The 20,811-nt window shown below is 51.3% G+C and overlaps 1 protein-coding gene across 1 annotated transcript in view; it reads right to left on the reverse strand.

Annotated features, from left to right (window-relative positions):
• Positions 1-337: 337 nt before the first annotated feature.
• The window catches only part of LMCD1 (LIM and cysteine rich domains 1), a 58,202-nt gene continuing 37,728 nt past the window's right edge, over positions 338-20,811 (reverse strand). Inside the window, exons 4-6 of the mRNA XM_082639198.1 lie at positions 16,038-16,367; positions 2,735-2,950; positions 338-989 (exon numbers count right to left, since the gene is read on the reverse strand). Of these exons, the coding sequence (XP_082495324.1) occupies positions 831-989; positions 2,735-2,950; positions 16,038-16,367 (705 nt within the window). The 3' untranslated portion in view covers positions 338-830. The remainder of the gene's footprint in view (positions 990-2,734; positions 2,951-16,037; positions 16,368-20,811) is intronic.

Below are 20,811 nucleotides of genomic sequence, written 5' to 3' on the forward strand. Positions count from 1 at the left end.
CCTGGTCTTACACCCAGAGGGGCTCACTCGTCACCTGCTGGGGCTTGGAGAACACCTGAGTTGCTGCTCCCCAGTTTTCAAGAGGCTGCTTTTAGGTGTCCCATGAAACACGACACGCTCGTTTCCATCAGTGCTCTCGGGGTACCCAGAACTGGGGGGATGGGAGTTCTGCCCCGAGGACCTTCAGTCCCCAAAGGAGTCTGATGAGACACAACTGATGAAGAGGCACACCTGCATTTCCAGTGCCTTCCGCTAGCGCCCGCACTCAGGATCTTGGGGCAAAGCAGATGCCGTGAAATGACCGCCAGGTGTAAATAATGAGCTCAGGGCCTGTGCGAACTTCGTAAAACTTTTACTGATATATTTATCATGCCAACATTTTTTTATTTAAAATTCAAATTCCATTTGAAAGGGAGGCAACAAACGAGCATTGGGATCCCAGGCTGCTCCTGGAGGAGCCCCCAGGTTCACGAGAAAGCACGCACATCCGCCAGCTCTGTGATTTGATCGCTCAGAGTTGCATTCTGGGAAACTCCTCCTAGAGAGCCCGGGCAGGATGTGTTTCGTTGGTAGCTGGGAAACAACAGCAGCAAAAACAAAATAACTGCGTCCTAAGACTTCTCAGAACGTCTCCGGCTTTGAAACTATTGACCCTCAAGGACCCCTCCCCACCCGATCTAGAATATGTGTGTGTATATATATCCACTGAAGAAAGATCACTGTTTTTGTTGCTTGTTGGCTGTCTCGCCAGGCCCTTAGGATGGCCTTGGCATGCTTGCTTCTACTTCTCGGTGGGATCCTGTGGATTCCAGCCATGGGTGGACGGCCCTTCAGGAGCGTTTGGACTTGCTGCACGTTGGGCACAGAAGCTGACCCTTGGTGATGATGTACGCCCGGCCACCCAGCTGCTGCTCGCAGCCCTCGCAGACAAAGTGCTTTCGGTGCCAGGCCAGGTCTTCCACGCGCTGGTAGTCCTCTGAGAAGATTATCTGGGGAGGGGAGCGGAAGAATCGTACAGCTCAGGTTTTGTCCCCAGTAGACAGGGCATGGGAGACAAGCCGTAAGATGGTGGTCCCTCGTCCCCCATTCTTGTTTGGACCTTTCAGTGCCTCACTGGAGAAATCTGACATAAATCTAAGACAGTAAGTACAGTGTTTGGCGAAGGTCATGGTTGCGTCTTAGCTTCTGGGATCAAAAAAAAAAAATCCTCCACTATTGACAGGTTTTACGTATCTGGCATCTATGATGCTGTCCGGGCCAAATCCAAAGCCCAGTTGTGCTCGGAGACGGAATTACATACCCCAGTGAAGATGGCCTAACGGTAGCTGAGCGGCCAATGGCCGGTCTTCAAGAGCAAGAACACCCAGAGTCACTTGGGCTTGGAATAAAGTAACACTTTGGAACATCTGTACAATCTGGTGAGGAACCAGAGAGCAGAACAGCATACTGGTTAAATGTGCTTTCTGATTTTGGGGTCAAACAGGGACCAGGTATGTGTTTTCACTTAAATACCAGCTGCATGACTTTGGGCAAACTACTCAACCTCCCTGTGCCTCAGTTTGCACATCTGTAGGATGGGGATGTAAATACTACCCATCCCATGGGGTTTTATGAGCGCTGCACGTGTTGCTACAGATGGAGTACTCGGAACGGTAACAGAGACAAAGTCAGTGCTTTGTGATTATCGCTGACCTCTCTGAGCTGCACTTTTCTCAGACGTCAAACGGAGACAATGATTCTCTCTCCCTGAAAGACTGTTGCGAGATGTAAACGGTACCTCACATACAACGTCTGTAGCACATTAGGACGAGGTGTTGTTACCGCGAGCATACTGCTGTCCTCACAGAAATGAGGTGGGTGGGACCTGGCCTGCCGACAGCCCTTATCCTTCTGTAACATCCTTGCTCACTCAGTTATGAGGTAGGAGGATTACAGGGTCTTAACTTCACACGGAGACCAACACGTGAAAGGTGGGAGGAGGTAGATATTGGCTTAAAGTGAGGAAGACATTTCTAACCCTCGTATGTGCCAGAGATGAAGGTAGTGAGTTTCTCGTCACCAGAGGCATGCAGGCAGTAGTTATTATTGTCATAGCCATTACTGTCACTATTCACACACCTTAGAGTTTCTCTAGTCTAAACCCATGTTGGAGAGCTGAACCCCTTTCACAGCATCTCCTAACTGTCGGATTGTGTTATGTTAATGCTACATGATTTTATTGTATCATCTTGTATTACATTATCCTAAGACTCACAGCAGCTTCCACTTCTTAGTTACTCGGGCCCCGTGCCAAGCATTTTCAGGCATGATCTCATTTATCCTCACAGCAATTCCATGGGATGGGCACTGTTACCCTCCCATTTGGTAAGTTATAAAACTGAGGCACAGGAGTTAGGGACCCACATGCCTCACAGATGCAGAGCCAGGTTTGAATGTGGGCCGTCTACCTCCTGGCGGCACCCCATAATGTTCTTCTGGGCCCTTACTTAGTGCCAAGCCTTGTGTCAAGGATGAGACTTGACAGGTCCTCTGTGTCTGACCCATCCCAACAGGCCCGGGGGTGGGAACTAATTTCTGCCCCATTTTGCAGATGGGAAAACAGAGGCTGAGAGTGTGAAGGGGGATCTGAGCCTCAGTTTTCTTATCTGTGGATCACATCATCCTGAAGCCACACTCCCCCGGGCCTCTGGGTCCCCTCCTGCAGTCTGGGGGTGCCCACCCCACTGGTCCTCACCTCGTCACAGCCGGAGCACCGGGGCCGCAGGCTCTCGCAGTAATGACGGCCACACCAGGGCGCCCCATCCTTCCAGAAGTAGATGAGGTCCACCAGTGGCTCGGAGCACTTGGTGCACACGAAGCAGGCAGGATGCCACTGCTTGCTGTAGCCTGCCCTGTCCGAGTAGACCACAGGGCTGTCGGCGGGGGCCACCCCCTTGCAGAGCTCACAGACCTGGAAGGGTGGGGGAGGACCCCCAGGACACAAGGTAGTCAGGAGTGCATCGTGACCTGGTTTCGAGTTTCAACTCCAGTCTCTTTACTTCCTGGGTAACCTTGAGCAAGTTACTATACCTCTCTGTTCCTCAGTTTTCTCATCTGCAAAGTGGGATAATAATAATACTGCCTACCTAGTAGGTAGTTGTGAGGACTCAATAAAGTATCGGGTTGGCCATAAAGTTCATTTGGCTTTTTCTGTAAGATCTTATGGAAAAACCTGAATGAACTTTTTGGCCAGCCCAATATTTGTTTAGCACAGTCATTCTCACACTTTTTGTTCTCAACACCGTTTAGACTCTTAAAAATTTTTGAGAAGCCCAAAGAGTTTTTTTCATGTGGGTAATAGCTATTGATATTTACCATACAAGAAATTACTGAGGAAAAAAATTAAATAACTATTAATTCATTAAAAAATAGTAAACCAACAGCATGTGAACATAAATATTTGTAATTAAAAATAACTATATTTTCCAAAACAGAAAAATTGAGTCAGAGTGTGGCATTGTTTACATTTTTGCAAATCTCTAATGACTGGCTCAGTAGAGGATTTCTCGATTCTTATAAGTGTTTTAGCTTTTCATCTTTTGCATTATGTGGTTTTCTTTGAAATACATGAAAAAAATCTGACCTTACACTGATTAGAAATTGAAAAAGGGAGGCAGGCATTTTAAATAGCCTTTCTAGATAACTGTGGAGTATTTTTCTTTGCTATTACATCAAAATTAGACAAGTGTTACGATCTCAAAAGTTAGTTGATGTGGAGTCTGAAACCATATCAACCAACCTTTCATGCCGTTTACATTAAAACCCACTGGTCCACCTTGCACTTTGAATGGATCTTTTACCTATGCAGGATTAATTTTTAATAAACTTAAAATTTGAGAACGGTTTTCGACTTACAGAAAAATTGTGGAGATCGTACAGAGAATTCTCGTATACCCCGCACCCGCTTTCCTGTGTTCTTAGCACTTACATTAATATGGTGTACTTGTCACAACCAATTAACCAGTATTGATATGTTATTAGTAACTAAAGTCCAAACTTTATCCAGATGTGCTTAGATTCTACCTACTGTCCCTTTCCTCTTGTAGGATTGGATCCAGGATCCCACATTACAGTTAGCGATCATGTCTCCTTAGGCTCCTCTGGGCTGTGACAGTTTCTCAGATGTTCCTTGTTTTTAATAACCTTGGAAGAGGACCAGTCAGATATTTGGGAGACTGGCCCTCAGTTGGGATTTGCCTGATGTTATCATGACTGCACTGGGAGGAAGACCACAGAGCTGAACGACCGTTCTCATCACGTCCTATGCAGACGACAGCCTCAATCTGTAAAATCTTTCCAGTCGTTTCGGAGTTCTCACCTCCTCCTCAGAACTCTGATGATGAGGATGATGCTGGCTGTCATCTCCCTGGGGCAGTTGTATGTCCAACTCAGGTGTTCCCTCCTGACTGACACCCTTACGGAAACCCGAGAGAGTTACTTTCCCTTGTAGACTTATCTCCGCCCCCCCCCTTTTTTTTTTTTCCTTGCGGTACGCGGGCCTCTCACTGTTGTGGCCTCTCCCGTTGCGGAGCACAGCCTCCGGACGCGGAGGCTCAGCAGCCGTGGCTCACGGGCCCAGCCGCTCCGCGGCATGTGGGATCTTCCCGGACCGGGGCACGAACCCGTGTCCCCTGCATCGGCAGGCGGACTCTCAACCACTGCACCACCAGGGAGGCCCTTATCTCCCTTTTAAGGAGACCTATATTTCCCCCCAGACATGGCCAAACCCAGGTTCACAGAGATTCAGTGATTGCTGAGTAGCAATAGCTGACAAGAGGCAAAGCTGGGATTCGAACACAGGCCAAGCCTGACCCCAAAGCCAAGGTTCTTTCTGCTCCACCGTGCGGCCTTTCCATCAGAGTCAGCACACTACGGCCAAACCCAGCCTCTGCCTGTTCTTGTCGGACCCATCAGCGTCGAATGGGTTTTACATTTGAACTCTAATTTAGTGAAATGTTTTCTCCCAAAAAAGAATTCCATTTTTCTCATAGTAGACCGGGGTTTTGGACTGAATGGTGCCCCTCCCCCTGTTAACATGTTGAAGCCCTGACCCCCAATGTGACTGTATTTGGAGATGGGGCCTTTAAGGAGTTAACTGAGTTTCAATGAGGTCATTAGGGTGGGGCCCTAATCAAATAGGACTGGTGTCCTTATAAGAAGAGAGACCAGAGATGGATGGCTGTCTCTTTCTCTTTCTGGGTGTACACAGAGGGGAGGCCATGTGAGGATACAGTGAGAAGGTGGCCCTCTGCAAGCTAGAAAGAGGGGTCTCACCAGAACCCAACCCTGCCAGCACCTTGATCTTGGACTTCTAGTCTGCAGAACTGGGAAAAAAATATATTTCTGTTGTTTAAGCCACCTGGCCTGCAATATTCTGTTATGGCAGCCTGAGCTAGCTAATGCGGCCTGTATTACAAAGCCCTGTCTTAATTATACTACTGTATTTTGAATTTCAAAAAAAAATTGTGGGTATTTATTTTCTCTCTTGTTACGTAAAGTACCTACGTGATATCATCAACTCCCGCTCTTGGTCCACAACACCTGAGAGATAGATCACCTGGCCCTCTACAGAAAATGTTTGCTGACCCCTGGCTTGAGATGAACACTCTGTCTTACTAAGCACAAATTATGTGTCAGCCCAAATAGATATATTTATTGTTTTGCTACGTAAAGATGAATAGGGATATATTCAGAGCCTAAACACTTAGAATTCTTTACATACTTTAACTGCATACTTCATATACTCTTGTATATGAAGAGGAAATAAAAATTAAAATGGTGGAAATTGGGGAAAGAAAACAAAATGACAAAATATGTCCACGTACTGAGTGTGGTCCCTAAGCGCGGTCGTGGCTGAGCTCGTGTTCAGGTGAGGAGTGTGTCTGGTTAATTGCTCCTGGCTGCCTGATGATGATGTTCCTTAGAACGTGCTGGATTTTTGGTTTCAGTTATGCCCATGAGAATGACGGGTGTGAGTCCTTCACCAAAGTGAAACCCTGTCCTTCTGCATGTGACTGAGCCCCAGCTCACCTGGAACTCATCAGAGGGTCTGAACCAAAAATAGGTGATGGGGAATTCCCTGGTGGTCCAGTGGTTAGGACTCCACGCTTCCATACCAGGGGGCACGGGTTCGACCCCTGGTGGGGGGACCAAGATACCGCAAGCCTCACAGTGTGGCAAAAAAATTAAAAACAAACAAACAAAACAAACCAAAAATGGGTGATGGGTCCGCGTTCATTGACTGTCACGTCTCCAGAAGTGTAAACTGTCTGGTGAGGGCTGTTTGAGAAGCAAGTGCATTTTCTGTCTGTTGGTCTTTCTAAATTTCACAGAATGAAATTTCCGGCCCCTTTCCTCCCACACAGAAGGGGCTTACTGTCCATCCACCACACCTGGTCGAGTATCACCAGGATACATCAGTGGGGCGCCTGACTCCAAGTTTCCAGATGTGCCTAACACAGAAGTGGGGAAAGGGAGGGATATAAATGCACCTGGATGTGTCTGGTGGGTACCAGCAGGCGCCTGCGACCCTCAGAAGGAACTAGAGGGATGTGAGGTCAGGAAGCAGTTTGTGGGTGATCCCGGGTGACTCTGAACTGGGGGTTGGGACTTCACTTTGGAGGTAATGGGAAGCCAGTGCTGGTTCTGGAGTGCTGGCGTGTGGTTTGCACTGGGAGCAGGTAACTCTGGGAAAACTGTCTGAATGGGCTTTGTCAGGAGCCTCTCTGGGGAGTGTCTCTTCCCTCGTTGTCCCCCAGCATCCCTGGCTGTGCACCCTGTTACCACCAGTAGCCAATCCTTTTTTAAGCAAACAGTGTCATTGACATTTTATGAAAACATGCTGTCAGAGTAATGAGTCCTGTCAACATGCATCAGGAACCAATTTCTTCTTCTGGCCTCTGAGCTATTTTCCGTGCCCCCTTCCCTGTGGTCTCAAAGGACAAGAGATCTGACAGTGTCTTGGCTCTGTCAGCTGGTTGCCCCTCAGCCACTAGGGGCAGCCTGCCAACCAAGAGTCAGACTGCCCAGCCTGCCTGGGGTCCTGTGATCCGGGTCCTGCCTTTCTCTGCACAAACGTATTCTCCTACCATCCTTGGAAGGGAGGTTTACAGTTTCTAAATTGCAGTGGATGGTTGAGACGGGGGCTAGCTGTGTGACCTTGGGCAAGTTACCCAACCTCTCTGCACCTTCGTTTTTTCACCTGTCAGGTAATACTCAGAACATCACAGGTCTGCTGCACGGATTAAATGAGATAATAGAATTAGTGAACTTTACAAGGGTTCAGTAATAATTAGCGAAAATCTCCTGTTATCCCTACAAAGCCCTCCTTACAGAAAGTTGAGGAGCTAAATCCATTTCCTAAGATGACAAAGACGTCGAAGGCAGGATCTGCTTCTGGTTTGGAGGCCTGGCTTCCTTTCGGTAGCACCATGAGCACGTAGATTGATTGGCAAGAGGTCATTCCTCCCACCCACGAGCTCTGGGTTTTTCCGCCTCTGTTCTTTCCCTCTGTGCAAGGCCAGAGAATCAAGTCATGTGAGTTTCATCTTCTGTCACTACCCCAGACTCAGCTACAATCAGTGCCCGCCTTGGTGGGCCTGCTCTTTTCCCTCTCCCATCCCACCCCCTCCAAGACAGCGTGCTCAGCCTCGAGTCTGCCCCAGCATCCCTAGAGGGCTGCTCAAACAGAGTGTTGCACTTCCCCACCCCGAGTGTCTGATTAGTAGGTCTGGGAGGGCGCAGGGGAATTTTCAGATTCCCAGGGGAAGCTGGTATGGTCAGGGGACCGCACTTCGAGACCCACTGTCATAGAGTGTTTGAACATGACCTTATATAAAAACTCAGCAAAAATGACATGACCAATTAGGTTCCATTACAGCAAAAGCCAATTTGAATTCCTGGGACGCTTAAATTCTAGACTATTTTGAAGAAAGCCCAATGTGGTCATTCCCAGGTGACTTCCCCTCTGGAGGAGCCACTTTTGGTCGAGTAGAAGGCCTTTGGAGCTAGGCTAAAACGCACAGAGAAGACCATTGATCATTAGCATGTCAGTGGGTTCTCATTCAGACTCCCAACTGTCTAAAACTAGAGCCTTCTCATGGGAATCTGTCCAGCCTTTGCCACGTAACCTAGTTTGCAGACTGTGGTGCCTCCAGGGGAAGGAGCTGTAGCACAGACCTTTCATAGGTAGAACATGTGACGTTTCTCCTGGTGCCACTGAAGTTTTGTCTTGCCCTGTTGTTCAAATGGTGAGAGATTGTTCATCACAAGTGTCTAAATGAAAGAGTTTGTATATTCTGTACTTTGGGCTTCTGTAAACACTTGCACTGAGAAAGCTGAGGAGCATTCTAGATTCAGCTGCCTGCAAAGCTCAGACCCTGCAGGGCTGGGGTTCCCTCTGCCGTGAGGTGTGGAAATGATGCCGGCAACTTCTTGGACCCTCCTCCAACCAATACCCATATTCCTTTTCTTTGCATATGGTCCCGCCTTAGTAACTCGCTTCTGTAGAACAGAATGTGGTGGAAGGGATGCTGTACATCCCTGAGGTAGGTCATGAAGGCAACACAGCTTCCACTGGCTCTTTCTTGGGCGTCCTGAGGCCCGCATCCTAGGGCAGCCACACGGAGAAAACACAGAGATAGAGGGAGAGGCCGGGGCCCCTGCTGGTCCAGCCCTAGCCGTATCTGTCTTCCAAGCATCAAGGCCAGAGGTCAAGGACAGAGACAAGCTCTCCCGCTGAGCCCTGCCCAGATTGCTGATCTTTGAGAAAAACAGACATCTTGGAACAGGTGTTCTAAGCCGCTGCATCTCAGGGTGGTTTGCTGTGCGGCCCCAGGTAACAGGAGCAGCACACGTGGACATGCAGAGTTATTCAGGCTTCTGAAATGGCAGTAACTAAGACACAGAGTGTTTCAGGAAGCAGCAGATTCAGGACAGTGGCCCCGGGTTCCACGGCCAAAGAGGTGTCTCCAGGGATGAGCCGCGCTGGCCTTCAGGGACGGATCTGCAGATATGGAGAGCCCTGTAAACCAGCCGTAATCTGTCGGCCGCGGTTGCCAGCAGTTCTGTTCCAATCATGTGGTTCTTTTCTGGAAGGCCCTTATCCAAAGGCCTCCCCAGTCTAAACCCAGATTGCCTTGTGAAAAGCTCCCCATTACAATACAGTAAATATTGACTCAAGGGCCTTGAATTCAGGCACTGGGTTCTTTCCAACACAGATACTCAACAATTTATTTATAAACAGCATCTCTCCATTTCCTCTTATGGCGATTATTCACCATCTTTGCTTTGCAGCCTCGTCTATCGGCAGTTTTTTGGGGCATTTTCCCCTCTTTTCTGGCCCACTGTCATGGCTGGCATCTTTAGCCTCTTGCGTTCTCTTGCCCCACACAGGCAACTTCCGGAGAGGTTCCTTATGGTGCAGAATAGGTGGGTGGCCGCAGGCACTGCCGTTAGGGTCCCGGCCTTTGCATGAGGTCCCGCCGTAGCTTCATCTGGGGGCATCTCCGAGCCTCAGTTTCCGCATCTGTGACACAAGGTGGGCCCTGATCGTGGGAAGTGCTTTGCACGTGTGGTCAGTGCTGTGGGCCCACCAGTGCTTTGCCTCCCGCATCTTCTAGGGGCAGGTCCTTGAGGAGGGGGCTCTCTCCCAAGCGAGGCAGAATGTCAGGCGTTTCTAACCGCATCTCCCTCACTGGTTATCTGGTGAGGGGCCAGGAAGGCTTCCCAAATGCGACACTTGGAAGAGAGAACGTCAGCCTGGGGTGTTCCCGAATCCGGCCTTGACAAGTGTATCCCTACAACGGGATGCTGCTGAGTAGGGACAAGGCTTACGTGTGGTCATCTCTGTTGCAGAGGCCTCGCAAGGTGTCTGGGCCACACCGGGGCTCTGGGAGCGGGAGCTGCCGTCCTGTGGAGTCTGTGCGGGGTTTGAGGCGAGGCAGGCCTGAGTTCCAGTTCTGGCTTCACGGCTCACCAGCTAGACGCCTAGAGAGGGGGGTGATATATCTTGCCGGGTAGTTCTTGGGATTGAATGAAACAACCGTGTGAAGCCTCTGGCGTGCTGCCTGGCACCATGTAGGTCGTCAACGAATGGCAGATGACACTATCATCAGAATCATCAGCGTCACCAAGTAACCTCCAGTAGCATAATAAAATTGAACAAAGCCCAGGTCATTCATAAACAGTGAAAAACATTTTTTATGGTTCTTCTAGTTCCAGGGTCAGCAAAGTACAGCCCTGGGGCCAGATCCAGCCTGCTGCCTGGTTTTGCAAATAAAGTTTTATTGGGACACAGCCCTGGTCATCTGTTGAGATATTGTCTTTGGCTGCGTCAGTGCCACAAGGACAGAGGCCAGTGGTTATGACTGAGACCTCGTGGCTCGTAAAGCCTGAAATATTCACAATCTGCCCTTTATAGGAAAAGTTTGCCAACCCCTGTTTTAGTCAATGGACTATTACGCAGCCCACTTTGGGGGGGACGAAAAAAAGATAGTTGTGAAGCCTTATGAGGCAACACGGCAAAGTATTTATAGTATGGAAAGCAGGATAAAAGGAATTTTCCGTGGAAAATAAAATCTCCTTTAATGTCATTAAAATATCTCCCCTGTGAACAAGGTGGCAGGCAGATGCTGAGAAGCCTGGTAACCATGGCAGTTTGGGGGGGGGCTTCCTTTCATCCTCTGTCCTCCAGCTCAGGCAGGGCTCGCAGGCCTGGGGGCGCACGGTGGTTTCAAATTCGCAGAGAGGGGCTGGCAGGAAAACCAGCCTGCCAGCCCACAAGCCAAACATCTGCTCGGACCAAGCTTTGGAAGTCCCTTGCCCACAAGTATGTCCCTTGTCGGGGCTGGAGTCGGGCTGAGCTGCCAGCGGCTGTTAAGTTTCCATCTGAGAGGCCCACCTCGTGGGAGGGAGGGGACCCACACCTCCGGTCCCTCCTTTGTGCATTCTTGTGGGGAAAGGGGGCAGGGAGGTTACACTGTAATTTGGGACCAAATTAACACATCTTTACGACTTCCAGCAATGTCTTCACTTCTTTCAGTCTGTTCTCCTTTTAATCACTTCCTCTGGGGCCACGGCCTGGCCCGTGAGGCAGGAGCTGGGGTCTCCCGGGCAGGGATGAAAACTACGAAAGGGCGGAGATGACATTAAATGCTATGTCCTGGCTTTCTTTCCTCTTTCTTCGGTTACAAGTTTGGGGTGTAGGGAAGGGCGGAAATTCCTGGGCAGGATGACCATGCCCAGGAAATTGGTATATTTAATTTCGGAGAAAATATCCAGTAAACTTTCTAAACGCAGGGAGATGGTCTGGTAGAGCTGTTCACCGTCCGAGCATTGAGGTCCAGTGTCCGTAGGATCCATCCAGGTGGGAGAGGTCGGGAGCGGGGGCCTGGAAAGCAGATATGGGGCCCCGCCGTGCTGCTGTGGAATGGTCTGGGCTGCTGGGGTGGGCAGCTCCACGGCCACGGAATGCTTCGAAGCCCCCAAGACCCCCGAGAACCCATGGTGGGTGGGACTGGGGTGGGGCAGGCACGTCCTTCCCCTGTTCTTGGCTCGCAGACAAGAGGCCCTCAAGTTCTTCACCAGGCTGGGCTGGGAGTGACTCTGCACACTGCCACCCACCCCAGCAAACATAAATGCACGTGCCCTTGCTTTGTCCCTACCCTGCTGGGACCCCACAGGGCTGGTGACGCGAAGGACCTGGGCTGGAACCTCACCGGCAAACCAGTTAACCTCTCTGTGCCTCAGGCTCCACGTCTGTGAAATGGGCATAACAACCCCAAGCTGTCTTGCTGGTCGTTCGGAGGATTCAAAGAGATGAATGAGCCTGCCGTGAAGTAACAATTCCCCACCACCCTCGCTGCTCCACGCACACACAGAGGGGCAAGTCAGGGGAAGAGAAGGCTAAATATTGGTTTTTTTTTACTTGGCCTCACTGATTTAAAGGGCCTGCTTTGGGAGTGACAGCGGTTGGTTAGTATCTGGGATTTTTGTGCCGTGGCGTTTCCTCACGAAGAGGGATGACTCCCAGGGCATTTGCCATGCCACTGCCTCTCCTGAGCTCAGGGTCAGGATGACACTTTCAGGGACCTGCCCTGAGGTCAGCATGGGCGGCCGCAGCTTTGGGGTTCATTCCCAGACGTGCCACGGCTGATTTCAGGTTGCCCGTCCTGTCACGGGGCCCGTGGGAAGGCCTGGCGGAGGGCCTTACTCAGATCCGAGTAAGTGAAGAGCCCCGGCCATGAGGATGGGTCAGCTCAGAGGGTGCTGCTCCCGTCACCCAGCTGGCCCACCGCCCTCTGGCTTCACCCAGCGCTCAGCCCGTGGGTGGGGATTCCACACAGGCGACTTGGAACAGCCTTTTGGCGATAATGCTCCTCTGGTCTGGACAGTCTGGTGGAGGGGCCTGGGGTTGGGGGGAGGACTTGGCAGCCCAGGTCTCCGAGGAAGGGCACGACTGTAACAGGCCGCCCGGCAGCAGGACAGCCGAGCGAGCTCCTGGGAGAACCGCCGTGGGGTGTAGGCTACCAGCAGCTCAGAGAAAGCAGGGCTCGTGGCCTCCGGCTGCCAAGTGTAGAGTGTAGTGCGCTCTAGGATGGGGCATTCGGGGCGGGTATAGAGCAGTGGGCTATGTTCTGTGTCTGTATTTCCACCACTCCCCGTGGAGAGTTCAAGGAATTCAAGAGTGCTGTGAAGTCTTCTCAAAGCCGGACACCCTAAGCCAGGGCGCCACATAAGTCTAGAAAATGCCCCTGTTAGCATCTCTTGGACCCTCCCTGTATACCAGATCGGCAGTATCATTTTGGCTGAGCTTAAATGTAAGGTCATTTTTAACCCTCTTTAGCAGTGGTTCTCAAAGTGTGGCCCCCAGCATTGGCATCAACCTGGAGACTCGTTAGAAATTCAGATTCTCAGCCTCCACCTGCACCAACAAGTCTGGGGTGGGACCCAGGCCTCTGGATTTTAGCCAGTTTCCAGGTGACTTTAGTTTGAGAACCACTGCCGTAGCCTCCTACAGGCTCTGAGAAGTCCAGCCCTAAAGAAACCCATTTCGTTTTGTTTAGTCTGATGTCCCCTTTACGTGGCCACATGGCCCGTTTATAGCTTCATGGCCATGAGCTTTCTAGGAATAAGCTTTGGGAAACAGGAAAGAGGGGTTTGGGGGCTAACAGTTGGTTCGAATCCCATAGCCTCCCTTGGGCTGTTGGGAGCTTTACATCAGATACTCTCCAGCTCAGCGCTGTCCTCGGTCCAGAGAAAGCCCACTAAATGGTAGCCACTAACAACAGGAATAACGTCTCCCTTAGGATGATAAAGTGTGATATGTTACCATCGTAGCTCCAGTGTAATACATTTCACATGTCCTTCTTTTTGCCGCCTTTTCTTTCATAAATCACTGTTTGATTTGGGGTGTCAGTCCTATGCTTCCTCCCCGTACCTGGGTTCTCAAGTTGAATGCCCTGACTGCTTCTAGCAAAGTTTGTGGCCCTCGTCAGGGGAGCAAACGTCAGGCTTCGTGCCTGATGCTTGTCTGTGGTGACTGTCCTACCTGCCCTTTTATGAGAACAAGAGGAGCCCAGCACACAGGACAGCCAGCACTCATGTCCCCTTGATATGCCGCCCCCTGGGGTACAGCAGAGCAGCTCAGGCAGCGAGCCCACAGCCAGGCCCGACGGCACGGCTGCCGGGGACAAGCCATCTATGGCCTGGCAGGCTACTTAGCTACCTTAATAGAATTTGCTCCCCGGCTTCAAGGAGATAAACAGGGAGTTAAATGCAGATAACAAGCAGGGTTTTATAAGTCAGCATCACACAGTAGAAAGTGTATGATGATCCAGCTTCTGCCCCTTAGAAACGATGGGGCCTCCGACAAACCACCGTTCTTCTCTGAATCTCTGACTGCTCACCTGTAAAATGGGGCTGGTGAAATCCACCTACCAGGTAACAGTTCGAATTAATCCAAGACCTGGAAGTACTGAGCATAGCACGTGGCACACAGCAGGTGCTTAAGGCATGTGAACTTGAAAGCTCATCGTCCTTTCAGGCAAAACGGCCACCCAAGTGGTCCCCATCTTTTGAGGATCAATTTAGTTCGAACATGGGACTTCCCCGGTGGTCCAGTGGTTGAGAATCCGTCTTGCAATGCAGGGGACGCCGGTTTGATCCCTGGTTGGGGAACTAAGATCCCACATGCTGCGGGGTAACTAAGCCTGTGTGCCACAACTACTGAGCCTGCGCACCACAACTAGAAAGCCTGCGTGCCGCAACTACAGAGCCCACGCGCCACAGCTAAAGAGAAGCCTGCACGCCACAACGAAGGATCCTGCGTGCTGCAACTGAGACCGGACGCTAGGTTGAACATTCATTCATTCAGTCCCTTGTTCAGTCATTCATGGATCACATATTTATCAAGCACCTACTCTCTGTATTGTATTGATGGCTCCTGCTGCAGATACAGAGATGGACAAGACAGGACCTCAGCATTTAGAGGGGGTGACGGACGTGAGTCTATTAATGACATCATTCGTTATCTAATTAAGATTGGGGTTAGGGTCAGGAAGGAAAAGTCTGTCTTCCCAGCCAGCCCAACCCACCAATATCGGCTTCCTTTGGATTCCCTCTTTACTGCCTGGTCTTGTTTAAATGCTTCCAAAGTGTCACAGACATTTCCTAAAGTTGACTGTTGCCAAGGCCCTGGGATCTCAGGCCGCCCCTGCCCCACTTCCACGCTGTCCAAACCCGTGGGCTGAGTCCAGGATAAAATACGTTCTCAGATCAGCATTTCTCTCTTTGGAATGGCAACTGGGAAATGTCACAGACTTAAAGACGTTGCGTTCCAGCTTGGAATTACACAGTACTAATGTGTTAAAGACCTATGGCTGCCGGAGGGTGGATAGAAGGCAGGGCTGGGGACGAGGCTAGTTTATGAAACATGGTAACTGGGTCTAATGTTTTCAGAAGTTCCTGGCATGTGAATTCTTCCTGAGAAATGGGTCTTTTCAAGACCACCAATTTGTGAGTGAAAATCAATTTTATTCTTTTGTCTCTTTGTCTTTTTGTTCTTTGCATTGGATGGCAATCCCAAATGAACGTGCCTACGGGGCGGGGTTGGGAGATGCAGGACGCAGGTTTTGGATAACAAGGGTGAGTCACTACAGAGAAGAAAGACCCGGCCCCTTCTGGAGGTACTGACAGCATCGTTCGGGCTGGCATTTCCCTGGGGTGTCTGGCTCACGTGGGTGACGGCTAGCCTGTTCCCAGCAAGGCAGCTGGTTTGCTTGAGGACCCTGTATATTGGGACTTTTATCTCCAAATGTCACATGGAAGCATGAAGCCTCTTGGCTGATAGGGGTTGGGGGCCCATGAAAGTTAGCAAACAGCCCCACGTGGCCCCAATCTCAAGCTTGCCACCTCTCCCTACGGCCCTTGGAGTAAAGTCCTAAATCGATAGCATCCCAATACGGGGACAGTGTCCTCTGCTTGTTTGATTTCCTGGGGCTCGGCGGAGAGTACAGGCCAATCAATGCTCGAGTGATGGATGGACGGAGGGCATGACCCTTCAGGAAGTGTGCCCCTGCTGACTTCGCCAGCCTTGGGCCCCCCTGCCCCCTGGTACCAAACTTTCAGCCACCTGGGACTTCATTCAGTCCTCTGTGCTGTGCTCTCTGAGACTTTCACCTTTTTTTGCACATGATCGCCTCTTTAAGGCAACACAGGTCTTCCCCGAAGAGCCTGAAGGCCTGGGGTACTCTTAGTTATTCTTCCAAGGCCAGCGTGGGCCTCACCTCCTCCCCCAAGCCTACCCTCACCCCCAAGCAAGGATCGATGCCCTTTCTCCGCACTGCGACAGTTTGCTTGTCCGTGACCTCTCCTGGACCATGACCACGAATGAAGGCGGGAATGAGGGAACACAGCCTGGAGCTGGGGCCCTGACCCTGCAGCCCTGGCCTAGGTGGCTTCAGCCGGACCCGATGGATGGATGGATGGGGGAGACTTACGTGTTCCTTGGACGGGTCGCTGATGCTGCCGTTGGCAGTCGGGGCGGCCGTCTCTGCGCCCTCGGGCTTCTCCTGCAGCTTCCCCTCCTCCTTGGGCAAGCCGCCCTGCCCGGGGAGGGCCACTTCGCCCACACCCAGGGCCTCGCTCTTATACTGCTTCACAAACTCCTCCATCACTTTCAGCTCGTTCTCCGAAAGTCCGCGGCAGCGAGAGGGGTCCTGGTCGTAGATGGGGAGCTGACGCAGGAGCTGACGCCGGCGGTAGTAGGCGCCCTCGGTGCCCGTCACCGGCTGCTTCTCCTTGGGGATGAGCTCCATGTACTGCAGGCCCTGGGGAAGAGGAGACCCAGCACCGTGATTCCCAAGCACCAGGCAGAGATCTGAGCCCTGGCAAGACCTGGACTTCCTCAGGTCTCTGCAGAACCCAAGGATTATTCTCAAGGAAGAAACGGGGTGAATTTGGGGAACACTGGAAAGAGGCCTAAGTAAGCTTCCACTCTCCCCTGAGTCACATTCACAGATTCACATCCTTGATGAGAATCGGGTCATTTCAGTAGACGTTCGTTTTAGATTTGCTGGCTTTGCAACAGGATTTTGTTTCCTTCAAAACTGAATGTTTTTACCTCATTTACCTCATGGCAATACTTCTCATTTAAAAAAAAAAGTCGATCTAGTTTAAAATTGCTTTTCTTGGCAAAGTATAATTAAATCACTATAGGCAGAAGGTATTTCATAGTTTATTAATTTAAAAATATGCGAAGGCACCTTCTAATAGTAGAATCGACAAGGTCTCAGGTTAATAACATTTCCACACCAACAGGGCTGGCATAGATGGTAGACCATCTGAATATTAATATGTCCATGGATAACTGTCCAGTGGCCTTTTGTTGGTTTGCTTGCTTGCTTTTTTTAAATGAGCAGAAATCTTACACTTGGGTGGGTCCCAGGGACAGGGAGATTAGGGGAAGATAAAGGTCAAGGCCACACAGCATGAGAAAGTGTGAAGGCCAGTTGTTTGTCCTTGACTACTGTTCTCCACCACTGTGCCCGACCCTGACCCTGACCCGTACCTGACTCGCCCACCACACGGCCTGATTCCCATTCCCCCATGGCTGCTGCCATAGTTACCCTCTTAGAATCTGCCTGCCCCATATCTCGTCCTTGAGGCTGGACTCACACTGGAGTTGTGTTAACCAACATGGAAAATGCGATTCATAATGGACAGTCCCAGCTGTGGCCTGTCTGTAGGGAACGGGGGATGAGGACCTGCGGGTGGGGGGTGCTAGTCCAGAGCCTGGTTTGCTGAATTTCATAATAAATGAATTCCGGATAAGAGCCTTTTTAGAACAGGGAGAGGCAGGTGTGGGAATGCAGTTGAGGGGTGGCTGTGAGTGCCCCACCCTCGGCGGCTCAGCCCTAGGTCCCGGGGGACCCGGCTGAGACCTCCCGGCCCTGTGGGCACAGCCCCTCATACTCTCAGGACACCTTCTATATAGAGCATATACACCTTCTAGACACAGGAAATGGCCTGGGTGGTGCACAGAATCCTGGGGTGCCGGGACATTTGGGTTTCTAGCTCCAGCCCTTCTGGTGCTGCTCTCTGTGTAAGATCAGGAAAGCACCAGCCTCTCTGGGCCTCCGTTTCTTCATCTGCAAAGTTCAGGGTAGAAAGCATGATCGTTAGGGTCTGGGCCATTGTGAGAAGTCAGTGGCGACCTCACTTGATCTTCCTCACAAGTAAGAGGGTGCGGTGTCACTCAGCCGAGCCCGCAGCCCCGAAAAGGGGCCAAGGTAGGCTGCTGGCCACAGAGTCCCAGGCCCTTCACCCAGCACTCAGAAGAACCAGAAGCCCCGGGGAGTCCCCCAGCTGACGAGACGACACGTCTGGCAGGGGCTGATTCCTGCTGTGTCTTGGGAAGACTGTGGCTTTTCTCTTGATCAGTGTGAAACTGCAGGTGGCCTCCAACGAGAACAGGCCAGATGGGTAGATCTGAAGACCCTTGTCTCAAACTTTGGGGTGCATAGGACTCACTTGGCGACCTTGTGGGAAAGCTTCCCAGGCCCGCTCTGATCTAGGAGCCTGCAGGGGCCTGGAAGTGAGTGCTTGTATAGGTCCTCCTGGGGGAGTCTGAAGTAGGACATCCGAGGGCAGTGGGTGGGGGAAGGGATGGGACCAACAGAGGACAGGAAGCAGCAGCCTAACAGACAGCAGGCTGGGGTGGGGCACAGGGCCCTGGGGAGATGGATGAGGGTACAGTAGGGCACAGGACCCTGGGGAGATGCAGCAGGGGCGGGGCAGGGGAAATACCCCCGTCAGCCCTTCCTATATCTTGCCTGGGGCCTGCCCGGCTCCTAGAATCTCAGGAAGGATTTTGCAGAAGTGGAAACAAGAGCTTTGCTCATGCTGCCAGAATGGGCATCCAGACCTGGCCGATATCTCACTTACTCCGAGTGCTGAAGCAGCCCCAGTGGCACAGAGGATTCGGCTGAGGGGAGAGCAGCCTCTTCTAGGAAGGCTGCTTCCTTCCCCCAGCGGAGCGGTATGAGCAATGGTAGGGACAGCTAATGCCTACGTGCTGCTTACCGCGTTCCAGGCCTTCTTCTAAGTGCCTGACCTATGTTAACCCATTTAATTCTCACAACACCCCTAGGAGGAAGGTGCTAATATTATCCCTCGGGAAGCTGAGGCACAGAGAAGTTAAGTAACCTCCCGAAGGTCACACAGCTAGTATGCGGCAGAGACAGCTTTGAACTCAGCAGCTTGGGTCTCAACTTCTTCTATACTGACTGTCTACAAGTTGGGTGATTTGCAAAGAGAAAAAAAAATGTCCCCCAATCTCTGGGGGAGTTTCCTTTTGTCATCATTTCAGGGTGAGGGGGCTGTGGAAGCATTGCCAGGTGCCAGGATGCTGTAGTCCCTGGATCTGTGTGTGGCTCTGGTCTTCTGGGGCCTGCACCCCTCCCTGCTCGACTTTATAAGTCAGCCCTGTGGTCGAGGTTGCGCCTGCACTCACAGCGTCCTCAAAGCCCCAGCTGGGTACCGGCTCTCTGCCTTTGCATTGGCAAGGCCCCAGCATCCGGCTACCACAGGCATGTGTTTCCTGATGGCTGGCCTTGCCTGCCTGGCCTGAGACCCCTCCCACACTCCCTATCCACACACTGATGGCAGACATTGCTAATCAACCCTGATGAGGGTCTCAGAACCCACCTCAAGGCGGCCCTCAGACAGTCACTGTCCGTTGGCATGGTCTCGGGTCGGGGAAGATGGGGAGAGAGGCCGGGTCAGAGTCAGCTGCTGGTGCTGCTCAGAGCCTGTAAGAGAATCTCTCAGGTATTTCTCCATGAAGCTAAGGTCATGTTCCCAAAACCTTTAGCAAGATGCCTTTTCTAGGATCAGTTGGAAAGATTGGTTTAGGTTTTAAGTTTTTCGTGAGAAACTTTCTGAATCATTTGGTGCTTGGCTGTCTGGCACAGCCATACTGGGTGAAGAGGTTCCTGGAACCAGGCTTTTTCAGGAGAGAAATCAAAAGAGCAGAGAGAAAAGTGGAGGAGAAAGATGCTCTTTTCCCAGGGTTGGGCAGTGGGACACACACAGACCCTGGAATCAGAAAACCCAGTCCTGATTCTGCGCTTTCTGATTCTTCTCCAGCTGTCAGACAAAGAGAGCAAATGGGCTTCACGTTACATGTTAATCCTGGTCAATCATGGCAGCCTGGAGTGCTGTGTTGAGTAGGATTCTGAGGCCCAATGAGGGCTCAGTGGGAGACAGTGCTCTGACTGCCCTGGGTAAGGGAGCAGAGGGTGGGGTATGAGTGGATGCCAGCCCTGCATGCGCGCCTCACCAGCTTCTGTTTGCCCTCCTGTCACATGGGGGCAGTAATGCACCCGGCGCACAGGGAGCGGTGAGGTGTTGGTATCCTTCATATACAAACACTCCGTGGATGCTGGTTCCCTTCATCTTCTCCGTCTTGCCTCCCCCCAAACTCCCGGCTAGCTTTCAAAGACCCATTCACCTCTCTGAGCCTCAGTTTCTTCTCCTGTAGATGAGGGTAATCATAGTACAGCCCTAACAGTGTTGGAAAATCAGATGCGACGGTACATGTGTAGCTCTTAGTGTAGTGCCTGGATCATAGTAAGTACTCAGTACATACTAGCGATTAGGTTTATTGTGACTTTAGTCTTTGAAGACTTTAGTCTTTGAAGCATTTCTCTGGCTTTTATTCTGGTTGGGAAGGGTGACAGAGCAAGATTCGGTCCCATTTCCAAAATATAATCAGTTCCGATCACTTGGTAATTAAAAAAAAAAAGTCGGAAGGGTGAGTGGGAAGAAAGTCGTCCAATCTCAGCAATGCGATTTGCTTGGGCAGGCCAGACGCCGGGCAGACAGAGGGGCCTTTATCCCATGTGGTTTTATGAGCCGGCATTAATCACGGCCCGACGATGCCTTCCTCTGATTAGTCTGGGGCTGAAGTGTTTGGGGTTTTCACCAGTCAGTTCCTGACGCCCACAGCTGGCTCTTTTATGAGCTGCTTACTTTAGTTTCCACTGACATCTTGGAGACCCACTGATGGCTCACCCAGGCCTGGGTGCTGGAGGGCAGACCCGCGTTCGGAACCACCCGGCACTGCTGCTATTCCGTGGCCCCCTCCGTGGCCCCCGACCTGCCCCTGCCTACCCACTGGAGCTGTCAAAGTCCAGTTCAGCATTCTGTGTTTCCTCACATGTAAACTAACCCTCACCTCACAGGGTGGCTGAGCTCATGCAGGCTGAAGTG

Source organism: Mesoplodon mirus (genome assembly GCF_964341445.2).
Source record: "Mesoplodon mirus genome assembly, chromosome: 12".
NCBI classification, from domain to species: domain Eukaryota; kingdom Metazoa; phylum Chordata; class Mammalia; order Artiodactyla; family Ziphiidae; genus Mesoplodon; species Mesoplodon mirus.